General features: G+C 34.3%; 2 protein-coding genes across 2 annotated transcripts; both read right to left on the reverse strand.

Moving 5' to 3' along the window:
• Window positions 1-830: 830 nt before the first annotated feature.
• On the reverse strand, window positions 831-10,939 carry LOC145576775 (MLO-like protein 11). Its single transcript, XM_081634484.1, has 15 exons — window positions 10,064-10,939; window positions 9,685-9,742; window positions 9,308-9,537; window positions 9,026-9,142; window positions 8,515-8,575; window positions 6,782-6,876; window positions 4,752-4,826; window positions 4,224-4,309; window positions 3,903-3,952; window positions 3,566-3,606; window positions 2,877-3,047; window positions 2,737-2,772; window positions 2,410-2,477; window positions 2,265-2,325; window positions 831-1,712 (listed from the first exon to the last, which is right to left on the reverse strand). The coding sequence occupies exons 1-15, from the start codon at window positions 10,187-10,189 to the stop codon at window positions 1,320-1,322; spliced, it is 1,668 nt and encodes a 555-aa protein (XP_081490610.1). The 5' UTR covers window positions 10,190-10,939; the 3' UTR covers window positions 831-1,319.
• Window positions 10,940-12,199: 1,260 nt separating this feature from the next.
• On the reverse strand, window positions 12,200-18,816 carry LOC145574862 (nuclear/nucleolar GTPase 2-like). The gene is made up of 11 exons (XM_081632730.1): window positions 18,479-18,816; window positions 17,856-17,989; window positions 17,220-17,349; window positions 16,871-17,031; window positions 15,991-16,092; window positions 15,795-15,899; window positions 15,286-15,414; window positions 15,059-15,199; window positions 14,624-14,724; window positions 13,228-13,285; window positions 12,200-12,719 (listed from the first exon to the last, which is right to left on the reverse strand). The coding sequence occupies exons 1-11, from the start codon at window positions 18,690-18,692 to the stop codon at window positions 12,420-12,422; spliced, it is 1,575 nt and encodes a 524-aa protein (XP_081488856.1). The 5' UTR covers window positions 18,693-18,816; the 3' UTR covers window positions 12,200-12,419.
• Window positions 18,817-19,094: the final 278 nt, after the last annotated feature.

Here is a 19,094-nt window from a genome sequence, read left to right on the forward strand (position 1 = left end):
TTATTTAATTTTGTTCATACTTGATCTAACATAACTGTATACGTTACATTGTGTCTTACATGAATTTACATTGTCTTTTACATGAATTGCACTTCCTTTTTCACCTTCAACTCCTACATACAAAACATCACTGTATACTTATTGCCCTAAATTTCTTTTGCATACGCTAGGTTGTTAGTTTTTGAAGCCTAACAAACACAAAATTTCTAGTCACACAAGTAGCATGATTTTTTAGTATAGAATGACGGGAAGAATTTACACAACCAGCATCAACTACAAATCTACAATGCATGCTCCATGAATAATTATAAAACCAGCACACAAGCAAAGGCCTACTCGATAATAGCACAAAGCAAGCCTAAAAACAATGGCTATAAAACCAATACACGCCCTTTACTTGTGTTTCTTCTCTCTTTTACTCTCACCATGGATAACCCTTTCATTAGCTCACAGAGTATCTCTAGCTTCCTACATTCCCCGCCATGATCCAAATCAAGAAGGATGTTGTTCGATTGATGGTAACTGTGGACCTTGCTACGGTGCAAATGTCAAATGTTGTCAATTCGGGGATTTTTGTTACACATGTGATACACAGTCTCCCCCTCCATTTTATCTGAATTTCATCAAAGGGAGTGCTGCTCAAGGCTTGGAACCGATGAATCCGACACATATGCTTCATCCACAGAAGAATGTTCATCATCCAGGACATGTTGGGGTAGTTAATGAGCCTAATCCTGGTGATAAATGATCTCATAGCAATGGTATTACAATGTAAAAGCTCATTTGGAGTGCAACTCTGATAATAAACTGCATTAGTGTGCAACGCTGCTAATAAACTGCATATATCTGACAAACTCTTTTCTGTTACTTTGAATCAATTCTCTTATTTGACACGGAGCAATAACTGCAGTAAAAGAAGATTACTTGTAGAAAGGATAAGAAAAAAAAATAAATTGTTTCTGTATAATCACATCCATCAATTAGCATTTTGAGAATATCATCATGTTACAACAGTACAATCTAGGCAGGATTCTCTCCGAATAATGGACCTTTTAGTTACTAGCTAAGAGAGAGGAAAAATTAAAAAAAAATATACATGTATATATATAAAAAAATTGTATTGCCAAACCCTCCACCCCTCACCTCTTCTCTTATTCACCAGTAACTAGACGGTCCACTTTCTGGAGAGGATCCGAATCCAATACAGTAAGCCTATAACCTATTGATTTATTTGTTGTATAAATCGTGTGAAAACCTATAAACAGGAAGATTCTCTACAAACTCCTGTTATGTCATAATACTATGATTTTATCAGAAAACTACTGATCAGTTCTTCTATTTGGCATCGAAGAACACCGTGGAACGTCAATTTGCTGAGAACTTGGTATTCTTGCCGATATAGAGGCAGATGGTCTGAGGAGAGGAGTACCAACACGACTGGAACTTTCATTGGCAACTGGTGGACTTGCATCTGTTGTAGAAGGTGATTGTAGCTCAATTTCAGATTGTGCAGCAGCCCCAGAAACACGGATATCAAGCATGTGACTGTCATCTTCATCTAATGAAATTACCGTGCTTGCATCTGTATGTACGGTTGAATCATCACCATACATACCGAGCCTCTTCTTTCTCTTGGCCGCAGACTTCTTCCAACCATGAAGAGTCTCCCTAATTCTATGAGGAATTAATGCTGCCTTGTAATTTGTTCCCATCTAAGACAAGCCAAAATGAAGCACAAAGTAAAGAAAAATAGTAGAGGATAATGGAAACATGCGAACCTAAAGTATATGATACATGTTGCTGGGGTAAGGGAAGTAGCCAAAGTCAAGTCACCATGAGGAAGTATATTTTAGTGATAGTTTTAAAGAAAAGATACCTCGAAAACATAAGGAAGATGGGTAAACATATAGCGACATATGAGAAAACTAATCACACATTAGTAGCTGATTTCCATATTTATCAGCAATGTTATTAAAAATATTCAATTGCTACTTCCATAGGAACAAAAAAAATTAAGGGTCCCGCAAGACTCAACATCAGATCAATATTCAATATTACATTTGATAAGTTGATAGGTTATAATAATAAAAGTCATAACCATAAATATAACATTCAAGGATCAAAGAATGATAATTTCCCTCTCTCGGTCTCTCCTTTTCTTGTCGATGAGTTATATCACAGTTTTCAGTTGAAGAATTACCAACAAAAAATAAACAATAAATTAAAAAATAAATTAAAAAAAAAAAAAAAAAGACAATATTAACCTGAGTAACCAGTGCATAGAGTGGCAAAGTGCTGTAGCTGCAGAGGAACTGCCCAGAGAACCTGTAATAAGATGCAATGCAACACCAATTTATTATCTAATAGCTAATATGTATCATCACAGCTAAGGTAAATAGCTAAACATACCCCAGTAAAAGCCGCAAGTAGACTAGAAGATGGTTACTTATAAAGCAAGAATCATATCCAAACTGCCACTGTAAAATGGGTAATCATATCATCAGTGAAATACACCATAAGAAAATTAACAAAAAAAACTTATGCTCTCCTTTTCGCCCAAAACCAAATACATCTATTTCATATAGATATCCTAAAATCACATTCACAGTGGGATGCAATTTGAGGAAGAAGAAAAAATTACTTTCAAAAGAAATGTCTTTCATTCTCTATCATCATCATAAGGCAACAATCTATGACAACAGAATAAAATAAACATAAGTTGAGAAAAGGAAGTACCCAAAACCAGAAAAAAGAAGCAAGCTCAAAGGAATTCTGCAAAAATGCACAAGGAAGAAATAATAAGAGGCTACACAGCAGAGTGTATAACTAACTCAAATAAAATAAACAGAAGGCAACTGGCATATAAGTTTTCCTACCTGGAAAAGTATAAAGTGAATCAAGGATAGCAACAATTCTGGCTTCTTAAACCAGAAGAGATCATCACGAGGCTTTAACTTTGTTCCTGTAAAGAACCCTGACAGTCCAGCACTCTCTAGAGTTAAGGTTGCTATAACATGTTGAAGCTTAGTACCCACCAAAAGAACGAGCTGCATTTTCAACGCAGATACCAAGTTATCCATGAAAAATAATCAAAGCAATCAATAAAGGATACCAGAATAGGAGGTCTTTTGCTTTTTCCCTTGACAACAATTAAAATAATATTATTCAATGTCACATATTAGTATTAGTCTCTCCATCAGTGTACGCAAATCATCCATAAGGTTGCATACATTTGGACCTCCCTATACCCTGCTTTGGGTAAGATCTACTCTTCTTTTTGTGGTTGCCACTTGCCACAAGGTAAAAAAAAAAAAGGAAAAAAAAAAAGCAAATATAGTAAACATGAGATGCACTTCATTTTTGGGGGGCTGGAAGGGAGTGAGAAACAAAAAGTCAAGGCTCTATTCAATAGTCAGAAGTATGTCCAGATCATGGTAACAGATCTGATATATGCCATGGCAACTTTCAAGGTATTGATGCAGGAGCATCCATTACATCTACAGCTCTACAAGTAAATAATGCATTGAAAGCAAAAACCTAAACATACAAATGAAATCAGACTTACTGCTATAGGTAATATGGCTATCCAAAAGTATAGGTTTGATCCTGGGAATAACAAGGAAAACCAATTAGTATAGTTCCTCAAACGATGTCAGCCCCATCTAAAAGGAAGGCACTCGTGCTATAGTTCTATGGCACAAAGGTGCTGCAATTTAGTTCAACAAGGTAAAAGAAATATTGGTTTATCTAATTATACACAGGCGTAATCAGTAAAATAATAGAGTATACCAATACTTGAAGATCTTTAAAACAAGGAGCTAAAACGTTTACAATCTACAACAATTATTCCCCAATGGAACACATTAAAGAACATTCACCTTAAATGCATTAAACATCCTCACCTCTTATGTTAAACAGCATAAAAGCAACTACAAATCCCCAAAGTGGACCACTGCAAAAGATAGAACAATGCTTCAGAATATTGAGGATAAATTATTGTCTGATAAAATTGTGATTAAAAAATATTAAGATAAAGGCAACAGAAAATGGCATTACTTCACAAGTTAAGTTGATGAAACTCTCCTTATATTGTCTATGCGATTCCATATAAGTTTAATATACATATCCAAAGAATTAAAATAAAATAAAAACTAAAAAAAAAAAAAAAAAAAAAAACACAGCAGGAAATACGATGAACGACGGTTGAACATCTTCTAGCTTACCTCACACCAACAATTCTTTGAAACTCTTCTTCCATAGATTGAACCATATAGCTGTGAAAATCATATCTTCTACTAAGTTTATGGTTCTGTCAAGCATAACAAACGAAGTTAAAATATTTGAAAAGAAGTTAAAATATTTGAAAACTAGATCACAAGAAGAAAATTTTGACATTGAAATTAGCTATTGCTTTGGCAGTAAAACCTGTCCTAATAACAACAAAAGCACCAATAAATTTCATTAAAGCTCGAGAAGTGCTGGGCATGCACATTAAAATTTTCATTGGTGGGCTCAAAAGAAATGCATAGCAGGATTAGTTATTGATGACAAGAGAGAGCATTACAAAAAAATTTGAAATTTACGGCAAGTGTACTTAAAAAAAACAAGCCATAAATTGCACCATCTTTAGCTCTCAACCATGCAACAATCCATCTTTAATTGTCTAATTGGCTCCAAGCAGATTTCTAATAGCACGCCATTTCAGTAAAATAATAGAAAGACACAAATTTTCAGTTTAATTATTCAAGTACCATAATGAATCCCTTGCGTAGAGTAAGATAATCAGCACGAACCACTGAATGTCCAAATTGCCTGAAGAAACATGTCTGACATACAATTAAGAAGTCAGTTTAGAAGATTTGATACAACCAATAATTGAGTCTAACATTAACAGTAGTTTAACTAAACCTTCTCCAAGAAGATTCATCCAAGGAGTTTCAAATTAACAAATTCTTGCTTGCTGAAGAACATAAAATCAGCAGACATGTTGATACAATATCCACCCACCCCTTTAAAAAATAAAAGTAAAAAAGCTATATTTTGTATAAAATAAGATAAAGTAAAAACACAAATAATAAATCATCAAATTAAAATAAAGTATGTCGGGTAAGCATTATCTAAGCCTCTACCAGCATTTTTAATCTTATGGCAACAAAATAAAAATAAAGAAAAACTGGCCTAAAATAATGACTAATGATGTGCTTTTTATATGATAAACGACATGTATGTTTAGATACCTGTAAATAAGTTGAGATATGGAAACAAATGTATAAACATATTGTTAACTTAGCTCCTCAAGCCTACATCTAACTAGTTATTACAATGTTTTACTTGCAACTTTATAGGAATGAACGACTTATTTAAATTTAATTGAATGGACAACTAACAAAAGAAATTGTGGATTCTGCCTATAAGTCATTCCAAACAGCTGATACTGATTACCTTTCAATCTTGAGATTCAAAGACGTAAGATTAAAATTCTGATTTTAATTTTCTTAATTTTTCTTTTTCCCCCTCAAATGCATTAAAGCTTTACAATCTATTTGGATTGATTAAATAATTTTTGCTTGTTTCTGTTCAAATGATGATGGATGATAAACTAATAATTAATTCAGTCAAAAGCTAATAAATATGATTAAGTTCTATAAAGGTCTAATCAAGTAATAAGTTAAGATAAGTTTAAAGACACCCTTACTATGTCCAAACAATAAGCTTGAATTAAATTCAATGCACAGACCCATGTATTCAAATGGTGGCAGCAATTTAACTAATTGGGCCACATCTTGTTCTCTTAACAATTACCCCACTGGATTAACATAGAGCATATATATCTCGACACTGCAAGCAAATTGGCCCATCTCCAGTAGAAAAGAAGCACATCATTACAGACAAATTCCAAAGTGATGAACTGAGACTTGCAATTTACATCACTTCAAATATCTTAAGTCCTCCATACTATACTTTACCCTATGACAACAGTAACTGGGACATAATTAATAGTACACTGTACACATGTATACAGTACTGACTCTAGATACACTTCTCTGTGTAAACGGAAAAGGTTGAAAAGTTCTCATATAGAATTCCATGCTTTAATTCTTTGTATTCAAGAGTATTTTCATAATCACAAGTTACCCTCTATCCTAGTAGACTACTTTTCAGACATGAAAATATGTGGTGCTGATATTTATTGATTTATAACCCAATTTTGGACTAATGAGTATCCCTATAATGCTCATACATCCAAAAAAAATCAACCTGTCACTTTCTAAGATCAGAAAATGAAATCTAATATAATTGGGTAGAATTTCAGCTAATAGACTGTTAAAATTGACTGAGCTTCAGGGAACCTAGAACATATGATGCCAAATGTAAGCTTATACCACTGTGAAAATACACCAAAGCCAAGCGACGCCTATTGAAAACTTTCCCAATAGGGACTAAGTGGAGAATATGGTGGTCGTGACTATCATGAATCCATGTTTCTATTTACATACACACAACTAAGCGAAGGCATAAGACTTTTTCTTTTCTTTTCTTGTTATGAAAGCCTTGAGACTGTTGAGACCTCACTGAGTACAAGAACTATCAAGTTGAGAAAGTTAAGAAACAGCACCAAACAATATGTACAGGACAAAGTGTATCTTGCTGAGAGCAATGTCAAGATGTACAAAGCCTTACATATTTATTTATCCACAAAGAAGACATTTCAGATTGAAATCTACATAAAAGAGTGAAGTAGTCACATTAACAGAAAAACAAGCACAACATTCATGCTTACCACCCAAATCCAGAAATTGCTCTTGGTCAAAATATTTGACGCTTGAAATTTGACAAAGCTTGATTGCCTTCGCATAACCAACTCCCTGGTGATCTCTGTTGAAAAATAAGCTGACTGTTATGTGATTATGTCATCATTTCAGCAAGCTATGCCATACCAATATCAGTACATATATATAATCATATGTTTGTGTTTCAGCATTTGGGAATTCAATATCAAAAACTTTTGTATACATCCAATGTACAGTAATATCGAGCTAACTTTTATTGAATTTAGGATAACTTTTAGACTTTTTTGGGTAACTTGTACTTTCACTCATTACACGGTAACTTTTGATCATTTTAAAGTAACTTTATAGCATACGTAAAATATTTTATTGTCCGATTTTTTTAAATGTTTGTCCTTATAGCCCATATCAGCTCCAGTGCATCCAATTTTTAATATGTACCAATTGTTAAGAAAGCTAAAGAAGTAGATTTTTAGTCAGCACATAGAGATATACTAGTGCAAATGGGAAAGGTGCATAGCTCACAACCTTATCATGAATCAACTCTGCCAGTACTGCAATAAGATATATTTTCTTTGTTCTTTAATTATTGTAACAATTAAATTTTTACACTATTCACACTGCCATGTGATGATCTATTCCTATTTTTAGGTAAGGAAAAATACAGTCAGGTGAGGTGAATCGTCTCGAAGTATACTTTCATAATATCAAAGCAATAAGAAATATTTTCTTTGTTCTTTAATCATTGAAACATCAAATTTTTACACTATTCACACAATACCAAGAGATGATCTATTGTGATTTTTACGTAAGGGAAAATATAAACTGGTGTGGTAAATTCATCTCGAAGTATACTTTCATCTATCAAAATTCTAAAATTGTTACTTTAAAATAAATTGAAGATATAAATGATTATATTAGTGCACTAGAATGCGTGAAATCCCAATTGTGGAAATAATTAAAGAGGAGGTATGATTCAGTTTCAGTGTGTCTTTTTTGGTATTTTGAGAGTAGGAAAGCCTAAAACACAGAAAAGAAACTTATTCCAGGAGGACTATAAAAAAAAAATAAAAAATAAAAAAAAAAAAAAAAAAAAAAAAAAAAGCTTTCAGCACTGAATGGCCTTACAGCTTAATCAGTCGCAACGAGGGCACAGATCTATCCAAAATTTGATCTTGCTAAAAGATAGGATACACCCATAGATTGATATTGCAAGGAACAAGCTACAATGGGAAAGAATGCTATTCAGCTATTGCAAGATTCTATCAGGGATCTATGCACTGACGAGAAAGGCTCATGTAACTTTCACATCTATTCATTTTTAAAAGTCCAATATCATCTCCTACAACTCCATACTCATTCCTTTTCATTTACAGAGAATTATGACAAATAAAGAAACAGGTTTTGGAATGGCAAGCTGCCTGCATATTTGCAACCTATACATCTATATTCCTCCTATAGAACTTTTTACGCTAAATGCTACTCTTATCGTGAGGAATTTAAGTGAGTCGTCTATTGGGGGGTATCAGATGGGTATACATTTAAAAGTATTAGTTTGACCGCAATAGGATCTGGGATGGCTTAACCATTTGACAATAGGGTACAAACATCACCAAAGCTAATTTCTGACACGTCCATCACGCTGCCTACATATACTAACACAAGTTTACATTTAATTCAACTTCCATCAGATAGTAATTATTTCAGCTGAAACTAGACAACTTGCCTGTGAGTGCATCATGCCGATCCAACTGAGCTTGGTCCTCCCATTTTCTCCAACTATGTATCTGGTAATAAACATTCAGCAAGAAAAGAAGGGGAGGAGTCAATATTAGAAGAGGCTAGCTTTAGCTAACTTGTGTCTTAGCTTAAAGATAATGTAAATCAAGTGATTGGTTCCCACTAAAAAGCAAGTAAATTGACAGTTAACAGATTAGACATATGTCTCAGCAGAAAAGAGTCTGTTATACATGCAATAATCCTCTGGGAAGAGCTGGATAAGGCAACCTCACCTTTAATCCTAGAAAATTATAAAGTGACTCAATTCCAAATGCCATAACTACACTAAATTACAGTAGGATGAGAATGAAAAAGTTACCAAGCACTTCCCGGGAAACAATCCTTATTTTGAAAGGGCAAACTAAAACGACTGACATTGATAATCATAATGTCTATTAGGTGCATATACTCTGTTTAGTTCCAAACTAAGATGAACTGTAAGCCACAATGACTCTAACCTTCACAATTGCAAGCAGCATTGTTAAACAGCTATAAGATACATGTGTCACTGCCATGATGAAGATAAATCGGTGCAACTGCTCGAGGCCTTCATATGATACAAATGGTTCTTTACCCTATACGCAAAATAAGCAGATAAATTTCAAAACCCAATTATTCAAACTGAAAACAGTGAAGTCAATGACTCAAAAGACATAAGGAGCATAATTTATGAAAGATGCTCTAGTGAAGTAACAACTCAATTAACTTTTAAAATAAAATAAACATAAGAAAACACATGCCTCAGGACATTTATTTTGATGAAGGACACTCATCAATCTCCTGAAGTTTTGAGGAGATGATGTCCAAAGTTTACGTCCTTCGGATAAATCCTCTTCAGACGCTTCATGGACTTCAGATTCAGAGCACGGGGAAAATACACCACCAAAAAACTTTGAAGATATACAAAAGCTGGATATAGTGCTTGAAGTTGCTGTTAGAAGAAGAGATATAAAGCCGAGGAGCATCAACTCTGCATACACAGATAAAATTAATAAGTTATGAGATAAGCCCAAAGCTATACAAAGAGCATCTAAAGTTCTGTAGCATTGCCTTTCAAACATTCATCACCAAAATATTAACTCTTCAACAAAGTACCAACATTCATTAGTATAAGTACCTTCTTTCATTTTCTCCACAGTTTGAAGCAACGGCTTTCGACGCGTTTTATCAAGCCACTGTTATATAAGAACAATAGCAGGTGAAAATTGCAGCAGTTAGTAACAAAAGATCATGAAAAACATCCTCTTTTTGTTGATACAAATTAGATATTCGATCAAAAAAGTGTTTTTTGACTACTAAACAAATAGATTCTCAGGTCAGCAAACATGTAATCAGTTGACAGCAAAAACAACTAAAGACTAGTTTCAATTACAAATAACCAGATTCAAACTAACTTGTTTTTAGTACCAACACTTAAACATAAACAGGAAATTAGTAACAGAAGTTGCCCAAAATCTAAAAATTCAATAAAATTAGACTTTTGAATGAAAACTCACATTACTCAACCAGTGAATTGATCTTTCAACCAGCAAAGAAATTGCAACAAAGAATGTCAAAACAGATGCAACAGACCATGTTGGAGTTAAAGCCAATGAGCGCATTTCCTCATTCTTATCCTCCATTTCTATGACCTTACAATCCTACAAAAATGGCGGTTATTTCGAGTTCTCGAAACAGTTTCAGACCAATATCACCATAACAGTGCCAATATAGCTAGGTAACATGTTATTTTCCAAGACCATGACACAAAACATTAGGACCCTTCCACTTAAAACAAATGTCACCTTTTCTTCCTTCTCAGTAGACATATAATTTCACACAACTATTCATTCATGAAATGGACAGCTTTGTGGTGCAATTTAAAAATTACCCAAAAAATGTGGGAAATTTTTAGTTCTCTATCAACCAAAACAAAAGCCCTTAAAAACCCGGAAAACTTCACAGAAAAATGAAATTTTTTTAGCTTAAATTCCACCAAAAAGAAAATTCCTAGAAAACCCAGAAAATTTATAAATTACCCAGAAAAATTAACCCAGAAATCTATCAAACCCACTTCCTATTTTCCTTTGCCTTCTCCTTCAATGCAGCAAAAAACTCCCAAAAATGTGGCAGAAACTTCAATCAAAACCCCAATAAATGAATTATAATCTCGATGTTCTTGGAGAATGAATCACTTAATTCATAGGACAATGCGATTAAAAATACAAGAAAATAAAGAATAAAATAAACCCAGAAAATGTGAAAGAGTTTAGATTCAGTTGATAGAAGATGCAGAGAAATTAATAAAACTTTGTGTGTTCTCTCTCTTCTCGTTGGGATGAACAGGAAACTACCCAACCATATGGATCTCCCGACAAGTTATAGAAAGATCCTTTGATTTGTGCATAATACTTACAATTAGATTAGTTCATTTGAATAAAATTGTTGGTTAATAATTAATGAATGATGAATGATGAATGAATGGCCCGTTGATCTCTGTGCAATTAGTTAGGATATTAGAGGAGTGATGCTGTCAATGACGGATTTCCAGAACGTTGTCACATGCAAATGGGTTAAATTTGCCACATACTGATTACTGCATACGTAGTGAATCAAGGTTTAAATTCTTACAGGAATACGGAGTATTACTCCATTGGTGTATGTACTCTGTATAAGATGTAGCCCGGGTGGCTAATACTAGTGTATGTACTCCGTATAGGATGGAGCCTGGGCGGCTAATACTAGTATCACCCCATTCGTGTATGTACTCCGTATAAGATGGAGCCCGGGTGGCTAATACAAGTATCACTCCATTCGTGTATGTACTCCATATAAGATGGAGTCCGGTTGGCTAATACTAGTATCACTCCATTAGTGTATTGTATAAGATGTAGCCCGGGTGGCTAATACTAGTATCACTTCATTCGTGTATGTACTCAGTAGAAGATATAATCCAAGTGGCTACATCTTATACTAGTATTACTCTATTCGTGTATACTAGTTAAAAATCTTACATTGGGAGTACTAAAATCAATTAACTTATCTAAAACAATATACTTGTAAAAAAAGATAGAGAGAGAGGGTAATTGGCTAATTGGGAATTAATTGATTCACACAAAGTCAAAATTTTATAATCCCTTTGTAGTGCATATTTATGCCCCATTTTGACCTTTAATAAACAAAATTAAAAGAAATGCAATAGAAAAATAATACAGTACACAGTAGTATAAAAGTATAATTATGAGTTTTTTTTAAAAAAAATATTAAAGTTATTATCCCTATTGTACATTAATGATATGGAACAACTTTTTAAGAACGACCTAACAGAGAAAATGTCCAAGGGAATGTAAGAAATTATAATTGTCTATCCTCCCCATTCATCAACAGTTTGAAGTGCACCAAAAAAAAATCAACAGTTTGAAAAGATTTCTCGTCTACAAAGTACGAAGTATACAAAAAGTTATGTCAGTATCGCTTATTTTAATATCAGAATCTCATCTAAGAAGTATATAATGACCCATAGCACCTACCCAGCAATCTCATTGCAAGTTGAGTCAAATGTCAAAAATCGAAACATTAATTTGTCAACTTCGACAAATTAAAGATCAGTCTCACCAACCAGAGATCATGAACCACACAGCACAATTGAGTAATTGACAACAAAGCCACAATAAATTGCAGCCAATACATAAATAACGTAGACTAGTACAAAAACCAAAAAGATGTAGCCACCCGGGCAGCAATAGATCGAAATCTACTAATCTTTTTCTTTCCTATCTTTGTTTCATTCACAGTAATACCCGTTCGATTACTATGATCTATAAGATTTTTTTTGAAAAACAAGTACAAAAAACAAAAATAAAAGAAAATTAATTACTCCGAATTCACGGTTTCTTTAGATATCTCTCCCCTGAGCTCATTTTCACTATACAGATCACTCTGAACTGGGACTTCTTCCAGCTGCTGAGATGAAATAACATCTGCAATAGCTTTCATGGCTGAAGAGGACTTTGCTTTCTCTGCCTCGGTCTCTCCATCTTCATCACCTGCAACATTTGGCTCCTCTACTGTATCATCTTCCTGCTGTGGCGGAGGAACAAAAAAGGGTATTTTGCCTCTCTGCCAATCATAAAGGACCATCTTTGCAACTGTCATCAAGTCTGGTTCTCCACCCTGGAGCAAAGAGTGCCACTTTCATCAAACATCCACAACTCCGAAGAGCAAATAAAAAATTATATGGCATACAAGTTTCACAACCCTTCCCACTAATAATATTTATGAATAATGATAGTGTAGTTGAAATTCGGGATTAGAAGCAGACAGGCAGCAGATGACTAAAAGTCTAGAAGATTAAACAAATCAAGAGGTGGTATTCATTTAAACTTGAATCACCAAAAAAGAAAAGTTTATAATCTAGCTTCTAGCCAAGGCTAATTATCAACAACGAAGTAATATTTTGACAAGATAGCAATATAAACATGGACATTTCTAAAAGCATCTTTTTGTTGGTTTATAAAATAGCTTGTAAAAATCTTAAAAACTCAATTTCAAAAATAGCAGCTAGTTCATGCAGGAACATCTGAATTATACATAAGTTTCCATCAACCATTCTGCATGTCTTGCTGTTATTATAGAGAACATGCTCAGGTGAATGAAATGAAAAAGACAGAACAAAACACACCTTCAATAGCTTGCCCGATAACTTGCAAAGCTGAAAGAGAAAATCATGCTCATCCTCCCTGGCAATAACACATCATAAACTTCATTTAATCCCAAAAGGAAATGTAAACAATAAACACAAGCATCAAAAGATGAAATGCTTCCACGAGAATTAAAAAAGTTTAATGCTTCCACAACTCAGCACATTAGCAGAAAGTGGAAACAATATTCAAGAATCTGAAATTACAATATGTACAGATCACCAAAGCACAGACCCATATAATGCAAAGTGACGGATTGAAATATCAACTACTACTACTATGCTTCCCTGCTTTTATATTTATATTTATTTCCAGCTTTCCTTTACTTTCTGTCTACTTGTTGGTTTTGGCTAATTGGTTTGCAATTTTCTCCTACAACGCAACCATGGCAGCCCCTTTTGTTCCAAAACTATGATTTCCTAGATGCTTTAACATCTAGTGGTAATATATTATCCTTTTCTTGTTAAAAAAAAAAAAAGAAATATCAACTACCGATAACAGCAACAAACTACAACCATTATTATCAAACATCCAATTTTCTCAATATATTAATTGGACATCCCAAAATGTAAGGCTAATTACTAATATAGGCATAAATTTTCAAAATTTCCAATATTACACTTAATGACACCATTAGTCAAAATTCAAAAATAAAGACTCCCTTGGTATGGCAAAGACATAATAATTTTTAATAATGAAAACAATCATCAAAAATCCTGAAAAAATGATCTTCAATCAAATATTCAAATGTGGACTAATTTTATAAGATAGAGAGTAAGTATATTATAAGCAAAAAAGTTCTTCAGCATAATTGATCTTCATTTAAACATCTCACATTACGTGAAGAAAAATGCACATCAAAAGAAAAGACAGAACAATAAACAGACTTCTCAGTAGCACAAATACACTTTATCTGTCAAAAAACAGAAGCAGTTGGGTATCTACATTTTGAACATTTTATAGATATATATCTTCCAATGTGCCTCAAATGTGAAAGGCTAAGTCGACTATTTCACTCAAATTCACTTAAGAGCACAAGTCAATATTTGCAATGGGGATCAGGGGGTAGAATCAGATGCAAGGAAGTACGGAGAGGATCTAAACTGAAAAATCTATGGTGTAATTCAATAAAAGTGTTCACTTCATGAGCACATATCTAACCAAGGAAGTACAAGAGAGCATCTGAAGTGAAACTGCCTAATTCCCTAAAAGAGTTTTTCTCATAAGCTCATATCTAACCAATATACTAACCACATGCATGTAATAGAGAGAGGAATTCTGTGTCTACAGTAAATTCAATAATTTAACTGCAGCGTGAGGTGAACAAAAACAGGATGATAACAAGTCCGGAAGAAATCAGGAGTATGAAATACATACCAGTCCTTAATCTTGTATGCTCTTTCCAGATGCTCCTTCTTTACACGTTTCAACACTTCTCCAATGTGTTCAGAGGCATCATGTAAATTTGCTACTCGCACCTGCAATTACAATCCAAAACAGCTCATTAAGATTCTTCAGCTAAAACAGAATATAATTCACATACATGTACCCTATCATCATATTCCAGGCTTCCAGCTACCTTGCCTAAGCATAAAAAAGCTATAATTGATCTATCTTTTAAAATGTCATTAGAACACCAAAGAGATTCTCAGACATCAATTCATCTGTAAATGGCTCGCAGACCAGCGATACCAGGAAAATGTAAGAATGACACCAAAAGCAGGTACAAGCACCTAGATGTCGGAGTTACACCAACATAACATAAGTATAAAAGACAGCAATAAAACAATATAAATAATGGAAAGTACATACCACACCCTTCAAAACAATATCCGTCTCTGAGTCATTATTCTGATAAACAACACCGGGGCAGTCTATCAGAAAAATCCTTTTGGTGAGCGTGATATACTGCCAGACTTTAGTCTCCCCAGGTATAGGAGCAACCTTGCAGACCTTTACATGGAAGCAAAGGAATTAAACAAGTCAGAATAGCCTGTAAAAAAATTGTATCTTGAAATAATAATCAGTAAAAGGAATACATTTTTGGTACGCAATGTGTTGATAACAGATGATTTTCCAACATTGGGGTACCCAATAAATCCCACGGATATTGCTTGTTTGTCACTCTTTAGCCGTGCAAATTGCCTCAGAACTGAAAGAAGAGAACCCTGAAAATAAAATACAACCAAGTTTTTTTAAATGGAAAAAAAAAAAAAATTAAAACAGGGGATTTAATAGCAGCAATACTTTTCCCCCCAAAATCATGCCTTGGTTTCTGATCCCAATGACTTCATCAAACAAAAATGGTAAATAAAATGCCATTTTTTTTGCTCATTATGTTCAAAAATCCCCCAGTGTTTTCAATTCAGGTTTGTTAAGATCCACGTATAATTCTCTTATGTGCTCAAACTTTTATCATGCGAGGGAATCTCTTGAAGAAGGAAGTTGAATACAATATATAAGCATGCCAATGACATATAGTCAGAGCATTGTACTTTTATTAAAGAGAAGAATGAGTGTATTAGGACTCAGCATGCAACAGCCTTACCTTTCCAAAAGGCTTAGTAATGCTAGCATGGAAAGCTAGGGTGGGATATTCCTTTGACAATACTCTAAGCCAACCTTTTGTAGCCCAAGCTGGAATCAGATCACACTGCATAAAGGGCAACAGTAACCTATATCATCTTAGAAGACAAACCATGGTGCAGTACATATAAGAGACAAAATATAGGCAAGGATCAAACCTTATTTAACAGAAAGATCATATTCTTATGCTTGCAGTTCTCTTTTAAATGCTTCTCTAGATGATAGCATCGTGTTCCTTGTGGATCCCTAGCATCCAAAACCTAACAAAAAATGGTCAAGAGGAACCATAAGCATTTACCCAACATATTTTAATAAGTCAACTGAACAAATAGAATATATATTCTTGCTATAGGACATTAATTATCTTGTAATCCAAGTGCAATCAATCATAGGCCCCATAAATCTGTTAAACTTCAGCAACAGACCATCACAGATTCACAGATAGCCTGAGTGAGGAGAAGGCATTGAAACTCAACTTCCACAGCCTAACAATGATAAACAGCTTAAAAATTTACCATCTAACACATTGATATAAATACGTGTAATAAGACATTAATCATCTCGTATTTCGAGTGCAATCCATCACAGGCGCTACAGACCATCATAAACAAGCCTGTGTGAGAAAGAGACTTTTAAAAACTTGACTTCCACAATCTAACAATAGTTAACACTTTACATCCTAAAAATTTACCAGCTACCCTGGGAACCACACACATTCATCCTCCAACTTTTAAATAAATCTTCCTCTTAAGTTTCATCCAAATTGAAGAGATTGCATTACAGGAAACTCAGAAGTCTTCTACAGACTTTAGGTGCCAACCCTCGTCCAAGCGAGAGAAATAATTGACAGATAACATTTTTTATCAAAGAAAATCCAAATCCTACAATCTAGTGTCTTAGGTACAAGGAGTTATTTAACCAAGATAAGGAACACAAAGAGGAAGAAAGTCTATGCTTACGCAACGGTTGTAAAACATATACAGGTAAGTGGCTAAGTCTTAAGCTCCAACTGAAAAGAGGCAATGCCAAGTTACTTACTTGGACAACAACATCTGACGAATCCACGACTTTGTAGAGTTCACCCCATATACGTTTACTTTGACCTTTCTCAAACATTGTATGGCGAACCAAATCCCGGAATCCATCCACATCTTCTCCTTCGATAGAAGGGTTAGCTTCTACTTTCTGATTATATTCATCTGCAGAACCACAGAGCAAAGCATGAGCCATGAATCAAGTAATATACTTGCAGCTACACAACATGTTTAACTGCAGTAAATATGACAAGTAGTATTATATTAGTACAAGTGGTAACCACTCGCTTTGGTTTAGCACATTACACCTTACCACACATAACAAAACCCAAATATAATAAATTTTAGAATACCTTGTAAACTATCAGCTTTCTGCACCAGAGACTGGTAATCTGTCACCAGAAGCTTTGGGCGCTTCCGCTTCCCCTTTGATCCAAAAGCATTCTCAAAAGGTTCCGTATCAAGAAGATGAACTCTTTTTTGCTTAAGAGACAGAAAACCAAAAGGCAAATCAGGTAAGAACTAGCTATTCCCACCAACATGGAAAAGGAAGCTCCTATATCCAGCAACCAATTTTTACAACTTTCAACAGCAATGAGACAAACAGCAGTAAACCAATCGACTTATTCTACAGACTCAACACAAATAATGGACACATAAAACCCTGGAATAGCAGACTATTCCCAGGTTCAATAAGATAAAAACAAAAAGAAATAAAAGTTTGCTATCATCAGGAGAAATCAACCCCACTCTACATGAGTTACATTTTACACACCCATTACTCCCAATACTCAAGTACTAACTCAGAATATAGCTGAAAAATGACACCAGTAGAAAACCGCAGTCAAATCAACCTATTCAACATGATGAAGAGCTCTACATGAAGCTTAAATTAGTCTTGAAATCCTAAATAAAATTATGCATCAACGATGTGGAGTACATACTTAATGAAATATATTAACAATGAGTGTAGAGGATATGCCACATACCTTCGGAAGATCATTTAAAAGGGACATAGGAAGATTCTTTCCTTTCAATATCATATTGTAGTTGTTTGACATTTGACCAGCAAGCTCAGTGCGAAAATGTTCGAGTTCCTTTGGAACGATAACTTTAGTATTCCCTACAGAATTTGAAAGGGAATTCAACAAAAACAAGAGTTAACTTTGGCAGAAATTCAATTTTACATCTCCCTTTTCAATTCCATACACAATTTAAAATATTCAACAATCAATTATCCTAAATTAAATAAAACTTCTAACAAATGGTAGAGAATGTTGATTATGAAGAACAAGCCTGCTTACAGAAATAGTTCCGAAATTCAAACTTTAAACAAAGATAAGTGCCAATAACGCAATAAATTCAGAACATAGGAAATTCAGACACCCTAATCTATAATCCAAATTCCCAATTTCACCTAATTTTCCAAACGATACTATCACAAAACAACTCTATCAACTAATTCAATCATCACCTATACAATTTGACAAATTTCACGTTCCAATCAAATTCAAATCCAACTCTTCCAAAGTCCCAAACTCAATAATTCCATAATCATTGAAATTCTACAAAATTTGCATCAAAATAACAGAAATTCGTACAAAAAACGTACCAAACCAACGACGATCAGGTTGAATACGAGAATCAGGCAAATCACTAGACTGAAATTGCTGGCTCATAATCTTGCCCTTAGTATTCCTAGAAGGTCGAGTTTTGTACATCTTGAGACGGCGCACAGTGGCGGCGCTACGGCTGCCGGAGTCGGAGGCATTGGCTCGATTAACATCGAGAGAATGCTTGGGTTTACTCTCCTTCTTCTTCGCCATTGTTACTCAAATGCTGCTGCAAAACCCTAGCTTGAGAGAGATATACAAAACTCTGGGTTTTTCTCTCTCCTCCCTTGAGTTTTGCGGAAGAGGGAAAGTTAGGGCAGAAAACGGCAGTTTTTGTGGTTGTGGTTACTGGTTAGTGTGGGGACTGGGAAGTGGTTTACACCGTTTTGGGAAATGGGTAGTTGGGTACTGATCCAAACTTGTCAAACTAAGGGTATCGGATACAAGATACCCGATCCGAACTTGATTTCGGGGAAATCCTAAGTTAGACCATGTTCACTTCACCTTTAAAAAAATAATATTTAATAAAAATAATTTGGATTTTTTGACTTCTACCACCAAAAAAAATCACGAAATTATTTTTTATTACCAAAAATTTTAAAAGTTGTATATCCC

Source organism: Chenopodium album, chromosome 13 (assembly GCF_948465745.1).
Source record: "Chenopodium album chromosome 13, dcCheAlbu1.1, whole genome shotgun sequence".
NCBI classification, from domain to species: domain Eukaryota; kingdom Viridiplantae; phylum Streptophyta; class Magnoliopsida; order Caryophyllales; family Amaranthaceae; genus Chenopodium; species Chenopodium album.

Coding starts and splice junctions, on each gene's coding strand:
- LOC145576775 (XM_081634484.1), bottom strand. CDS start 10,189: ATGGAGGATAAGAATGAGGAAATGCGCTCATTGGCTTTAACTCCAACA. Junction 4,310..4,751: donor TACGCAAGGGATTCATTATG/GTACTTGAATAA, acceptor TATGCTTGACAG/AACCATAAACTTAGTAGAAG. Junction 2,478..2,736: donor CTTCTTTTTTCTGGTTTTGG/GTACTTCCTTTT, acceptor CCCATTTTACAG/TGGCAGTTTGGATATGATTC.
- LOC145574862 (XM_081632730.1), bottom strand. CDS start 18,692: ATGGCGAAGAAGAAGGAGAGTAAACCCAAGCATTCTCTCGATGTTAAT. Junction 15,415..15,794: donor TTACTAAGCCTTTTGGAAAG/GTAAGGCTGTTG, acceptor TTTTATTTTCAG/GGTTCTCTTCTTTCAGTTCT. Junction 14,725..15,058: donor ATATTGTTTTGAAGGGTGTG/GTATGTACTTTC, acceptor TTGTAATTGCAG/GTGCGAGTAGCAAATTTACA.